At 45.2% G+C, this 14,138-nt stretch overlaps 1 protein-coding gene across 1 annotated transcript in view; it reads right to left on the bottom strand.

Moving 5' to 3' along the window:
• The window catches only part of CDH3 (cadherin 3), a 61,905-nt gene that overhangs the window by 9,277 nt on the left and 38,490 nt on the right, over positions 1-14,138 (bottom strand). The window contains exons 4-12 of the mRNA XM_006156915.3: positions 11,905-12,030; positions 11,518-11,673; positions 11,257-11,401; positions 9,540-9,715; positions 8,728-8,856; positions 7,680-7,865; positions 2,717-2,958; positions 2,226-2,371; positions 1,224-1,448 (exon numbers count right to left, since the gene is read on the bottom strand). Of these exons, the coding sequence (XP_006156977.1) occupies positions 1,224-1,448; positions 2,226-2,371; positions 2,717-2,958; positions 7,680-7,865; positions 8,728-8,856; positions 9,540-9,715; positions 11,257-11,401; positions 11,518-11,673; positions 11,905-12,030 (1,531 nt within the window). The remainder of the gene's footprint in view (positions 1-1,223; positions 1,449-2,225; positions 2,372-2,716; positions 2,959-7,679; positions 7,866-8,727; positions 8,857-9,539; positions 9,716-11,256; positions 11,402-11,517; positions 11,674-11,904; positions 12,031-14,138) is intronic.

Here is a 14,138-nt window from a genome sequence, read left to right as displayed (position 1 = left end):
AGAGAGACAGAAAGCGAGAAATCACCCCCCAGGGAGGATGGCCACGCCGCAATCCCTTCTCCGTTTTCCTCTCAGGATCCTGGGCATGCACACACACAAGCCTAGTGTGAGTTTCAAGCTACTGGGTCCAGGACTAACTGCGGTTGGCCATGTGAGAGTCCAGCAACTTAACCATCATGCCATCTGCTGGTCCCTCATCACTTCTTAAAAATTGCCAAAAGCATATGCACGCATTAGAGGGAGGGAAGGTGAGAGAAAGAACACTCCAATGGGGAGTTCTTACCTACAATCCTTTATCTTCCATTTCTCCATCAAGATTTTGGGCACAATAAAAATGGGGGACAGGAATTTTGGGCATACAAGCCTGCGTTCTGGTGTATTTAAGCTACTGGGACCAGGATTTGAACATAGTCACCCATATGGGAACCAGTCTCCTACATATAGCACTTACTTAACTGCTCGCCCAGTGCTATCACTTGGGGCTAGCCTAGTGCCATCACTTTTTTAAGGGTTTTTTTTTTTTTTTTTTTTTTTGCTATAGGGTATGTGCGCTCACTGGAGACAGAGATAGAGATAGAGAGAGAGAGAGAGAGCACGCGCTAGAGGGAGAGAGAGAAAGAAACAGAAAGTGAGAAATCACACCCCTGGAAGGGATAGCCATGCTACAATCCCTTCTCCTTCATTCTCCTCTTGGGATATTGGGCAAGCACACATATACACCTGGTGTGATTTTCAAGCCACCAGGTCTGGAACTCAAACTATGGAGTCATCTATGTGGAATCCAGTCACCCTAACCTCCATGCCACTTGCTGGCCCCAATACCATCACTTTTAGCCACATGCTTTTGGTAAGGTATTTAAGCTTCTGTAAGCCTTGGTTTCCTCATCTGTAAAAATGTGTGTATGAGAGAGAGAGATAATAGTCCCTTTCTTCACAGTGTTGCAAGGACTGAAAAATCTAATCTATCTAAAGCATCTGAAGTGGTGTCTAGCATACAGTATGTGTGCTCAGCAAATGTCAGGTTTGGTGACTGCATTTGGTGACTGCAGAATCCCAAAGGCTTACCCTAGATTAATAAATGCCTTTGATGATGTTCTGGAGGAGATCGTTACCACTGTGAACCACAAGAGACTAGAAAGAGAATGAATGCATGCAAGGTCCGAGTGAGGGGCATACCCTTGCCTGGAAAAGCCAGCATCCACATACTACCACCACTCAGTTACCTTTTTCATTGACCTCGGCCATCCAGTAGATGTCGGAGTCGTGAGTGACTTGGGCCTGGAAAGGGAAGGTGTGAGGGGATAGGTCCTTGTCCGTGATGTTCAGCAACTGGGGCACAGGGCTTTGGTTGCAGATGGTGATCTGACGGGGCTCAGGAACTGGGCCATGGTCGTTGACGTCAGTAAGTGTCAGCAGGAGGGTCCCCGTGCCAGTGGTGGGAGGGCTCCCTGTTCGTAATTACACATATGATCTCTTTTCAGCATCTTCCCCGGGCAGTGTTGATGAATCCATGTTAAGCTCCCCCATGACCTACTCAGTTAAGCTCAGAGGGGCTCCTGTTTACTGCCCGGCTCTGAACTCTCAAGTGCTGCCACCTCACTGTAGCTTCCCTACAGATCAAGACAGTGTCGGTACATAAATGGCTCTCAGGCCACCACTCTCCTTTGTGTCCAGAGCAGACACTACTAACTGTTCATAGCACAGCTATGCCTGCTTGATCCAAACAGACACTATCTTCTGTACAATGTGAGACCTATGGGTCACCTCAGAGTTAATCCAATATTTACAGATCAGTTTTTGGGAGGCTTCTCTTCACAGCCCTGCTATAACCCCTCACCCTTCTCCAGGCCTGGGTTCAGAATGTGTCAAGCCCAAGTGGCAATGATATCAACCCCCCACCCTTCAGTATGATGTCACTAATCAGTCATGGAACTTTCTAGGCAGACTCTATCAATCAATTACAAGGAAAAACTGATAGGCCATTTTGGGGTTCAGTACACCAAATACTTGGGCTGAGAGGAGTCTTCAGGTTTTAGGGAAATCAGAATCATGGCCAGTCACTCTAGGACTAGTCTTCCAAAGACTCCTCTAAAAGCTCCATTGATCCTCTGGATTGGTTTGCAGACACCTCTCCCCCATACCACTTTGCCTATGGGTGGGATATACTGCGGCATGTAACCTGGCATGCAAAAGTGCCCCCAGTGGAAGGACTGAGAAGCTCTCACCATTGTCCATGGCCAATACCATGACCTCGTAGATATTGTTTCTCACAAACTGCTCATCCTCACGGTCTAAAATGCCTGCAGTAGTGACCTGCCCACTGTCTGGATCCATTGCCAGCCACCCTGCTGGGTCCCTCAGGATGTGGTAACTGGGGAGGAAAAATTGAGAAAGGTTACACCCAGAATAATTAGGATCCTGGTGCCATCATTCAAGGCTGCCTCATGTCAAATGGCAGATGGACTCTGGACTCCTAACCAAGATTACATGGAAAATGCATTTCCATAAATGGGAACCTAAAGTAGCAGGTGGGAGTCCCAGCAGGGACACACAAGAGAGGAGAGGAAATACCTTCCCTCTAGACCCATCTTCATAGTCTTCAGTAATATTCAAAATATTAAACGGTAAAGTTTGTTTTATAAATAAGTGCTAACCGTAATAAACCCATGCAATTGTTCCAATGCATTTGGCTGGCTTGAACCCCACTCCCAAGTACCTGATCTTCTGATCTTCCTTGTCAGGGTCCTGTGCAGTGTAGGTACAGACGGTCTCTCCAAGTGGGATGCCCTCCTGGACCTCGATGACCTTCGAGGGTGGGACAAACACGGGTGCCTCATTCACATCCTCCACATGGACCATGATGGTGGCTGTGGAGGTCGGGAGCTTCAACACAAAGGAAGCCTCATTGGTCACTTCAACGTACAAGATGTGCTGGTTTTGAGCCTCAAAATCCAAGCCCTAGGAAAGAAGAAGAAGAAGGAACTGAACCATCATTTTGTGAGGAAGCTCTATGCAGAACAGGAAATGTCAAAAGGGTCCATACTGAAAGCCTTAAGACCCTCACCAGCAACAATGCTGCTCTCTCCTTGTCCCATAAAGCTGCCTGCATTTTCTGAGTGGACATCAAATGGGACCTTTCAAACCACCCCAAAGGTAGCTGGATTAGTACTCCCTAGACATCTGTTCTCATGAGGTGGGGGTTGATGTCACCTTGTAGGATTTCTGGTTTGGCTTAATGATTGAGGATACTACTGGCATTACAGGCTGGGGCAAAACTGTCACATCCTGTGATGTTACATACATGGAGACCCAAATCCTATGTGACTTACCAGTATCCCCCTGAACATTATGACATTTCTGGGTATGAAAAATCTATGTATAATTAGAGTCTATAACATGTTTTACATATAAACCAAGTTTTGGGTGTGGATTTAATATGTACTAAATTTTCTAAGAATGCAATTTCTTTTTTTTTTTTTTTTGACAGGTTTTTGCTATAGGGCACGTGCGTTCGCCTGACAGACAGAGACAGAAAGCGAGAAATCACTCCCCAGAGGGGGATGGCCACGCTGCAATCCCTTCTCCATTCTCCTCTCGGGATCTTGGGCATGCACACACACGCCTGGCATGAGTTTTAAGCCATCGGGTCCGGGACACGAACCGCGGTCGACTACATGGGAGTCCAGTGACATAGCCATTACGCTAACTGCTGGTCCCTCTTTTTTCTTTTTAGTCTTCTCTAGGGCATGTGTACTCATTGGAAAGAGATGAGGGGGAGAGAGCGCGCAAGTGAGTGCACGTAAGAAATTAAGAAATTATCCCCTAGGGGGATGGCCATGCCACAATCCCTTCTCCCCCATTCTCCCTTGGGACTCTGGGCATGTGCACACATGCACTGGTGTGTTTTCAAGCTGCCAGATCTGGGACTCAAATCATGCAGTAGGTCATGTGGGATCCAGCCATTCACAACCTCCATGCCACCTACTGGCCCCCGCCCAAGTTGTTTTTTTTTTTCTAAAGACCACAGATTAGTTTATTTTTAATACCCATCATGCCATGGATTCATAGAGAATAGGTTCCAGTAGCTCAGGTTCCTTTCCATTGGTTCTCACAAAGTGTGCTTCTCTGGGTGGAGCAGGCTGGCGCTTTAGTTGAACCCAGGTACCTTTCTCTTTGGCTTCTTTCGTTTTCTGTCATTTTCCTTCACACATTTTAGGAAGCTATCTCTGCTCTTAGAATGCTTAATATGCTCAATACGCACATTAATTCTCTTGGCAAGAATCTTGCCCTTAACTTGTTCCCAACAATGCCAGCAGCATGCTGGGTAACATTGTAGACTCTTCCAGTTTTGCCATGGCAACATTTGTGGGGCATTCCTTTTTCAACAGTACCCATTCCCTTAATGTCTACAATATCACCTTTCTTGTAGATTCTCATATATATTGCCAAAGGAACAACTCCATGTTTTCTAAAAGGCCTAGAGAACATATATTGGGTGCCTCTCCTCTTTCACTTTGTGTTTGTCATTTTGGTTAATTACTGGAAGATGGCGGTTCTGGCCAAAAGGACCCCTCCCAAGTTTTTAATTCACTGTTCTAGAAAGACATCAGTAACACTTGTAACAGGACGAATCACCAGGGTGACATACAGTATCCACTGATTTTTGGATGGTTCTACAAATAGAAGCAAGTGATTGACCAGTTCAGTATGTTTTCTAGTGTAGTTGTGCCCAAAAGTTTATATATCAAAATATTTTACAATTAAAAATTTTTTCTAGAAATTTGTCCTGTGTTTTATAGCTAGAACAGAGTTTTCCATAAATTACTAATTAGGTAAATGATATTATAAGTAAACTTCATTTTATACTATAAAAGGGGCGTTACAAAGTATTTGTTGCAGAAAGGGGACACTGAATCTGAAAGTCTTTATTATTTAAAACCCTGTTTCTCAAATTAGTCCATTCTGTATAATAATTCAGTAGATAAAATAAACTGAAGATTAGATCAGATCCATCATCTTTTTTTCCTTTTTTTTTTTTTTTAAAGTTTGTTATAGGGTTCATGAGCTTGCCAAGGATAGAGAAGGAAAGTGAGCAATCATCAGTCAGGGGTGATGGACACACTGCAATCCTTTCCTCCAGTCTCCTCTTGGGATTTTGAGCATGCACACATACACTTTGTGTGATTTTTTTAAAGCTGCCTGATCTGAAACTCGAACCATGCAGTTGGTCATGTGGGATACATCCACCTTAACCTCCATGCCATCTGCTGGCCTCATCATCTTCTTTTTTTAATTCTAGAGGGTTCCAGAGAAAAAGAGAAAGAAAGGAGAGAAAGCTTCCCCCAACGGGACATAGTCATGCCACAATCGCTCTTCCTACAATTCTTCATCCCATCAGGATCTGGGGTATATGCATATGCAACCAGCATGTTGGGTTTTTTTTCTTTTTTCCCCCTTTTCCTTTTATCTACATTTATTTTATGCTGACTTTATTCCCGTGCCATAAGCTTTTGTTTCTTCAGTTTCTTTGGGGATATTTTTTTCTTCTGTGTGACTTCCTCTTCCAGTTTCGGAGCGATTTGCTCCTTTTCAGTGAGGATCATCTCAATGGGGCAGGGGGAGCTCAAGTATGGATTAGTCCACCCATGAAATCTGTATGCGTGATGGTGCAATCTTGGGTGCCTTGTTCACCTGAATATCCTCAATGACCAGAGAATCTACATCTAACCCCTTAAGGTCAGCATTACTCTGCATTTTTAAGCATGTGCAGCAAAAATTCAACACTCTTTTTGGGCCTCCAACCTTGTGTCTAGCCCTACTGTTTAGTCTGGGCACATCTACTGACTCCACCATTGTAACGACGGAATGGCACACACTGCTTCTGTACAGTGACATTCTTCAGATACTTGGAGGCTTTTCGGATATACAGTTTGATGACCTGGGCAGTTTCATGAGTGTATTTAAAGTGAACAGAAAGATTTGAACCTCTTGATTTGCATGACTTTGTGGGGTTCTCTGGGTCAAGTGAATGGCGAACCATTTTCAAAGATCACCTCAGGCTGCTTATGAGAAGAGAAAGCAGTGCAACCAGCATGATTTTTAAGCTGTCAGGACCAGGACTAAAAATCCAGGCAGCTATGTGGTATCTGGCTTCCTCTGAGCAGCACTTAACACTACAGGGTCAACTCAAGGTCAATCTTCTTGAAAGTATCTTTTTTTTTTTTTTAAATATGACATTTCTTTTCTTTTTTTAAAGAATTTTTAAATTTAACTTCATTTATTTATTTAAATTTGACCAGGGATGGGGGGAATGAGAAAGCAAACTGCAAGGTCCAGGACTTGAACTGCAGTTGGCCATGGGAATCCAGCCCCCTTAGCTACCACACCACTTGCTAGCCCTGAAAGTATCAATTAAAAAAAAATTTTTTATTTAATTTTATTTGTTCTTATTACTTTCCAGTTTGATCAGACAGAGAGAGAGAGAGAGAGGGAAAATGAGAAAATAAGCTACTAGGTCCAGGACTTGAACCACAGTCAGCCATGTGGGAGTCCAGTGCCCTTAACCATTACACCACCTGCCAGTCCAAAAGCATTAATGATGTTAGGACTCTGCAGAGGGGTGCTGTATCCCTGTTACTTTCATGGAAGAGATAAATAAACTTATTAGTGCTTAAGGAGACGGATACCACATGGCTGACCTCAGAAGCTTGAAAAACATACTGGGCACATGTGAGTAAATTCTCAAAATCCTGACGGGGGTCCAGCAGGTGGTGTGGAAGTTAAGGCACTGGATCCCACATAGCTGACTGAGTAGTTCAAGACCCAAACCCAGCAGCTTGAAAATCACGCCAGGCACATGCACATGTGTGTACAAAATCCTAAGAGGAGAATGGACAAGGGATTGCAGCATGGCTATTACCCCTGCAGGGTGATTTCTCACTCTCTCTCTGTTGAGCACACACACCCTAGCAAAAAAAAAAAAAATCTTGATGGGAAGTAGACATAGATTGCAGTGTGATCACATCTCATTGTGGGGAGTCCCTTTTCCTCTATTTCTTTCTCTGTCAAGCCCAATTATCTTCTAAAAATTACTTTTTTTTTTCCAAAAAGGAGAAAAGAAAAAAAGGTATTATCTAAAAATACCTGGATATATGTTATAGACTAAGTGGACAATTAGCATGGGTTCCAAAAACATGTGTGACAGACCGGCTGGGGACAGCCATACACCACTAGGGATTAGGAAGAGAGCTCTACTTACGTGCTTCAATTAGATAGAGAATCTTACTTGTTAATGAATTGGGCCCCCAGGTAAGATTTAGTCTGGGGCCAGCAGGTGGCATGGTGTTTAAGAGCACTGGAATCCCACATGGCCAACCAAGTTTGAATCCTGGACCTGGCAGCTTGCTTCCTTGCTTTCTCTGTCTCTCTGTTCAAATTAAAATAAATGAATAAATAAAGTTAAATAAATAATTCTTTAAAAAAGAAAAAAAAAAGATTTAGTTTGAATGAAGGAACTCCCCAACACAAGATGGGTGGGACAGTGTTGGAAGCCACTGGCCTGGTATAATCCCTGGAGAATGGTGCAAGGTAAGTGGCCTGAGGTAGTGGCTCCTTGTCCCGGAGGCTGCAGACCTGGCTGCCTCTGGTATGGCTCTTGTCTAAAGTCTAAACTGACTCACCTTCTGGGTTGTCAGGACACCCTGGTTACTCTCAGGGTCAGTGGTGATGGTGAAATAGTTCCCGTCATCACCTTCCACGATGCGGTAGGTAGCATGCCATGCTGGTGAGTTGGGGGCATCCAGGTCGGTCACCGTCAGCCTCTGCACTTCACGGGCCTCTGCATTCTCAGGCACATGGGCTTCATACTGTCAGCGTGGGAAGCACAGCATGAACAGAGCAGAGACAGACCATCCTGAGAAGCTATTCCACTCCACAGCACCTAGGAATCCTCCATGCAACTTCAGGGAAGCCTCGTGCCATTTACCCTCTTCTGGACCACCAACCCGCTCAGCGGGGTGTCAGGGCATACACAGATGTAGAATGCTCTGAGCATCAGCCTCACAGCTGCAGGACAGACCACAATGATCCCTGCACTGAGGGCCTGATGTTCCAGGACTCTCGTTGGTCTGGAACCCAATTCCCTGCTCTATGTAGCTACATTCACCTGAGATCGCAAAGGTGTAAGGAAGGTGGCAAGAAGGGCTTAGGACCAGAAACCTAGCCTGGGGGCACCCAGGAACCAGTATGAAAGACAAGTGGCAAAGACAGAAATCAGCTGCTCAGAGCAAATTCTTCATCAGGTCTAAATAATATGCAGCAGTCTGAAGATGAAAGGAGAGCCATCCTGATTGGCGCTGACTCCTCTGTCACTAAAGGTGCGTAAGCATTCACTGGGGAAGGTGAGCAGGTGTAGATGTAAGGCAAAGAGGTTTTGACATCAATAAAAATTTTCACAACAAGTACTTATTTACCAGGCATTGTGTTAAGAACTGAACATAGATCATTTCATTTCAAAATCAGAACAAGGCAGTAGGTATTATCATTATCACCATTTCACAGATTAGGAAAATGGGTGCTGAGAGGTCAGGCAGTTTGCCTAAAGGCACACAGCTAGTTAAGTAGTTAGGACTGGGACTTGAAGCATGGAGGCTTCTAGAGTTTCACAAGAAAGGAAGAACCTCAGTCCTTCATTATGTGATGAGGGAAGCGGGAAGAAAGAGGCGTTACCTTCTGAGGGTCAAATATAGGAGCATTGTCATTGGCATCAAGGATTTCCACTACGGCCACAGCTGTAGTGGTGGAGCCATCCCCATTCATGTCTGTGGCCTGGATGGTCAGTGTGTACTCAGGGACTTTCTGGGGAGAAAGAGGAGAGGGAAAGCCCACTGTGAGTTCAGTCTGACAGGTCCTGTCTCTGGACTCCTGGAAATACAGCCTTGGAGAGGTGGCTGGGTTAGGGGTTATGTTTCTCCCCCCTTACAATGTTCTCCTGACTCTTTGACCCACCCCTCACCCATCACCAGAAAGAACAGAAGCAGAAGGTGGTACTGGGGAGGGGAAGTGCAGGTCCTAGTGCTGCCCTGGGAAGACTGGGCTCTGTCCCCTCACCCTGAGGCTGCTCCAGGAGGGGAGCCCTGAGTGGGGATTTTGACAAGGATATTAATTAGGAAACAGGAGGCGACTCAAGTATCCATGGGGCTGAGTCTACTTTGTGGCACACAAGGGACAATACTGAGCAATGTGTGTGCTAAGTGAGCCATTCCACGAGGAAATGAGAAAACCTACTGAAGATATAAAAAGCCTACATTTTACAGCTGCCTCCTCAGCCTGAAGGAAACTTAATGAGATAATTTGGCAGCAGGCCATTGGTCTAAGAGAGCTGAGGGCCATCAATACATGAACATGGCAGCAGCCCTCCCAGCTCACTTGGGTCCCCACTGTTTTGCCTTGGGCTTTAGGAGGGACAGGAGCTTTCGCTCTGAGTCAGGCCAGACTGGGCCAGCCTGGGCAGGCTGCATTTTCCCTACATGGCCACTTACCTCCCGGTCTAGGCCACTGGAGACTACGCTGATGGTGCCTGTGCTGCGGTGCACAGTGAACATGAGGTCATGGGGGTCCTTTGGCTCTTGGCTATGGATGGAGTAAGCAACCACCCCATTGTAGGTGTTGATGGCATCATCCTCATCCGTGGCTGTCACCTGCATCACAGAAGTGCCTGGAGAGGAGAAGGGATAAGTGAGTACCTTTCCCTCCTGACTCTAATACCAGCTTGGATCACTTCTGGAACTCTGAGAGCCCCCCCGCTTGTTGGCTTGGACCCATCACTCACTTTGCGATAAGAGATCACTAGTTGGAACCCATTTCTCACTCTCTCCTTCTTCTTCTTTTTTTTTTTTTTTGGAGAGGTTTTTGCTATAGGGTGTGTGCGCTCGCCAGACAGAGAGAGACAGAGAGACAGAAAGTGAGAAATCACCCCCAGGGGGGATGGCCATGCCGCAATCCCTTCTCCTCCATTCTCCTCTCGGGATCTTGGGCACACACGCACACGTGCCCAGCGTGAGTTTTAAGCCACCGGGTCTGGGATGCGAACCATGGTCGACTACATGGGAGTCCAGCGACGTAGCCATTACACTAACTGCTGGTCCCTCACTCTCTCCTTCTTAGAAACACAGTCCTCATTTTATGCTAGGCATAGGCTCACCTGGAACAAAGACTATTTCCCATCCCCTCTTGCAGCTAGCTGTGGCCGTGAGAATAAATGATGAAGAATAGGACCCACAATTATGGGAAAAGTGTTTTCACACAGGTTTTGTTTTTCCTGCCTCTTCTCTCCAGATGATTGGCTGAGGCTCCTGTAAGAGCCATCAGATAATCTTGGAAACAGAGGTCAAAACAGCAGAGCCACACAAAGAAGGAACCCAGGGCTTTAACACTTTGAAGTACTATTCCAGTTTGACTTGACTACCTCTAGATTTCATGAATATAAGAAAGAGGAGAAACAGGGTTTCATCTTATCTAAGCACTATTTTTATTTTGGGAATTTTGTTATTGGCAGTCTAACCAACTCACACTTCTCTGTAATTCTTGACAACTCAGAGAAGGAGGAAGAGAAGGAAGTCTAGCATTCAGCACCTGTCTTCAGCTCATTAGTATGCATCTACATTCCTCATCTTCTGCTGGCCCTAGCCACCTTCTTTTCCAGCCCTGGCCATTTATTTTCATCCTCCACAAACTGTGTTCTAACACCTGCCAGCCTCTGCTGCTTTCACCCACTAAAGAACCTCATGTCAGGCGTTCATGTTATGTAACAGGATGCATGTGTTGCTTCTAGCCTTCACGGTTCTTCAAGGTTATTATTCCCACTTTTAGATGTGAGGACTGAATATGTCCAGGGTCATGGCTAGTAAAGAGATAAAAGCAAGATTCTAACCCAGGTCCTTGCAGCTCTAAAGCTAGTGGTGCCCAAACTTGGCTGATCATTAGAAGTTTTTCAAACATACAGATTTTCAAATACATGGATCCTGGAGCTCTGTTCCAGCATCAGTCTCATTTAGGAATCTTGGGATGGAATGACAGAATCTAGATTTCTAAGAACAACCTAGGTAATCTGATGCATGCGTGGCCAAGGAAATCAGCTGTGGCAGGGACTTCTGACATTTAAGGGTTTGGATTGACCTAGAGATGGTTCTAGAAGTTGATCCAAAACTAGGTTTGGGCCCAAAAGATCCAGAGCAGTTCCCACTCCAATCCTCTTACCAGGCAATACCCCCTCCAAAACACTCCCTTTGAAGACATCTTGGGTGAACTTGGGCTTGTGGTCATTCTGGTCTGTCACAATGATGGAGATATTCATGGGATCCTCCACTGAGGCACCATTTTCTGACACAGCATGGCCAAAGAGCTGTAAGTACAGAGGTCTGGGCTGAGCCTGGTGCTGCCCTCCCGCCAGGCCCTGGGGCCCTACTTCTTATCTTCCAAGAAGACATTTATTTTACATTGATGCTAAAGATTACTTGCCTCATATTTGGCAAACTTCTCCCGATCCAATGGCTTATTCAGCAACAACCAGCCTGTCTCCTTCTCTATGGTAAAGACACCCTCAGGGGGACTGTCTGCCCCAGGCCCTGTGATACTGTAGAAAATCTTGGTGCCTCTGTCCTTATTAGATTTGAGCTGAAAGCAAAAAAACATGGCAGGTGATAATGTGACAAAAATCTCATAAGAATCCTCTTTGGAAAGGTGGGGAGGGCAACTGCCTTGTTAAAATCCCAGGGGAAAGAAAAAATCTGCTCCTAGGAGAATTGCTTTCTTATGTACCCCATACTCAGCAATAAGAAACCTCACATTCGGACCTCTGGATGGAGTCTCTTCAACCAAGTACCACCTTGGAAGGCACAGTCTTACCTGATTTAGCTTCTGGGGGAAGGGACCCTTGCCATTTTCAGGGATAGATATCGGTGGGACCACCCATTCTCTCTTGCGTCTTCTTAAGATGCGTTTGGATGGGAAGATCTTCAAAGACTTCCTTTCCTGCAAGGCAAGACCTCTTAACTCAGATGTGCAAAGAGCTGTGACACATTCAACATCCTCTCACTTATAGAAGTTATTAGGGTAAAGACAGACCTAAGTGGGTCTATTGCGAAAGGAAAGTTAGAAATAATCTGAGTGTTCACTTACAGAGGAGGACCAGTGAAATACACTATAGCACATCCACCTACTGGAATACTACCCAGCTCTAAAAATGAGGAATGAGGGCCCTGCAGGTGGCATGGTAGTTAAGGGCACTGGACTCCCACATGGCTGACCGTGGTTTCAAGTTCCAGACCTGATGGCTTGCTTTCTCACTTTCCCTCTCTCTCTCTTTCACTCTGTCCCTCTCTGGTCAAATTAGAAAAAAATGTAGGGGGCAGCAGGTGGCATGGTGGTTAAGGCACTGGACTCCCGCATGGCCAACCACAGTTTGAGTCTCAGACCTGGCAGCTTGATCTCCCTCTCTGTCTCTCTGGTCAAATTAGATAATAATAATAATAATAAATAAAATTAAATAAAATAATTAAAGAAAAATTGAACATGGAGCCAACAGGTGGTATAGTGGTTACAGTACTAGACATTCCCACATGGCCAACCATGTCCCAGGTCTGGCAGATTGCTTTCTTTTTTTTTTTTTCCGAGAGGTTTTTGCTATAGGGCACGTCCGCTCACCAGACAGACAGAGAGAGACATAGAGACAGAAAGTGAGAAATCACCCCCGAGGGGGGATGGCCACGCTGCAATCCCTTCTCCTCCATTCTCCTCTCGGGATCTTGGGCACACAAGATGCTCAAGAACATGCGCCCGGCGTGAGTTTTAAGCCACCAGGTCCGGGACGCGAACCGCGGTCAACTACATGGGAGTCCAGCAACATAGCCATTACGCCAACTGCTGGTCCCCTGGCAGCTTGCTTTCTTAATTTCCCTGCCTCCTTCTGGTGAATTAAAAAAGAAAAATAAATAAATAAATAAAATTAAATAATTCTTGTAAAAAAAAGTACATACATTTAAATAGTATGTTAGTTTTTACATAAAAGGATATATATATATATATATAGCCAGCAGGTGGTGTGGATGTTAAAGCACTGGGAATTCCCATGTGCCTGACCACAGTTTGAGTCCTGGACCTGGTGGCTTGCTTTCTCACTTGGCCTCCCTGTCCCCATGTCTCTCTCTGGTCAAATTAAAATAAATAAATGAATAAATAAAATTTAATAAAAATAATTCTTTAAATATATATAACTCTGGTTAGAAAGAAACTGGCGACAATTCTCTTAAGAGGGGTGGGTTTCAGGTAGAAATAAATTATCTACTGTATAGCTTTTCAATCTTTTTTTATGCATGAACTGACTGGCTATATTAGATATTCAAAAAATTAAGACAGAATTATGGGGACCAGCAGGTAGAATAGTGGTTAAAGCACTGAACTCCTACATGGGTGATGGCAGTTCAAGTCCTAGACCTGGCAGTTTGAAAATCAAGCCAGGCATGTTGTTTCTGTGTGCCCAAAAAAATCTCAAAAGGCAACTAGAGGAGAAGGGATTGTGGTATGGCCATTCCCTCTGGAGGATGAGTTCTCATTTTCCCGCTCTCTGTCCCTCTCTGGTGGGCATATAGGCCCTATGGCAAAAAAACTAAAAAAGGAGGGACCAGCAGATGGTGTAATGGTTATGTCACTGGACAACAACATAGTTGACTACAGTTCATGTCCTAGACCTGGTGGCTTAAAACTCATGCCAGGCCCGTGTTCATGTGTGCCCAAAATCCTGAGAGGAAAATAGGGGTGAAGGATTACAGCATGGCCATCTACTGTCAGTGGTAATTTCTTGCTTTCTGTCTCTTTCTCTATCTCTCCAGTGAGCTCACACACCCTACAGCAAAAATCTCTCTAAAAAGAGAATAAAAGGGGGCGGAATTATGGCCAATTGCTTTAGGTCCCTGTTCCTAGAGGCTCACGGGATTGCCAGACCTGCATTGGAATCACTCTTACTCGAGATTAACCTGGATGATATGGGGAAAGAAGGAAAGGGAAGTGGGAGAGGGAATCTAAGGATTAAGTGCACAGAGTGATTACTAACAGGCAGCTCTCTGGCCCCCTGGCCTGACTCT

This window comes from Tupaia chinensis, unplaced genomic scaffold (assembly GCF_000334495.1).
Source record: "Tupaia chinensis unplaced genomic scaffold, TupChi_1.0 Scaffold000523_1, whole genome shotgun sequence".
In the NCBI taxonomy this organism is placed as follows: Eukaryota; Metazoa; Chordata; class Mammalia; order Scandentia; family Tupaiidae; genus Tupaia; species Tupaia belangeri.
Note: the sequence above shows the minus strand (reverse complement) of the source record. Positions and strands in the feature narration are given on the sequence as shown.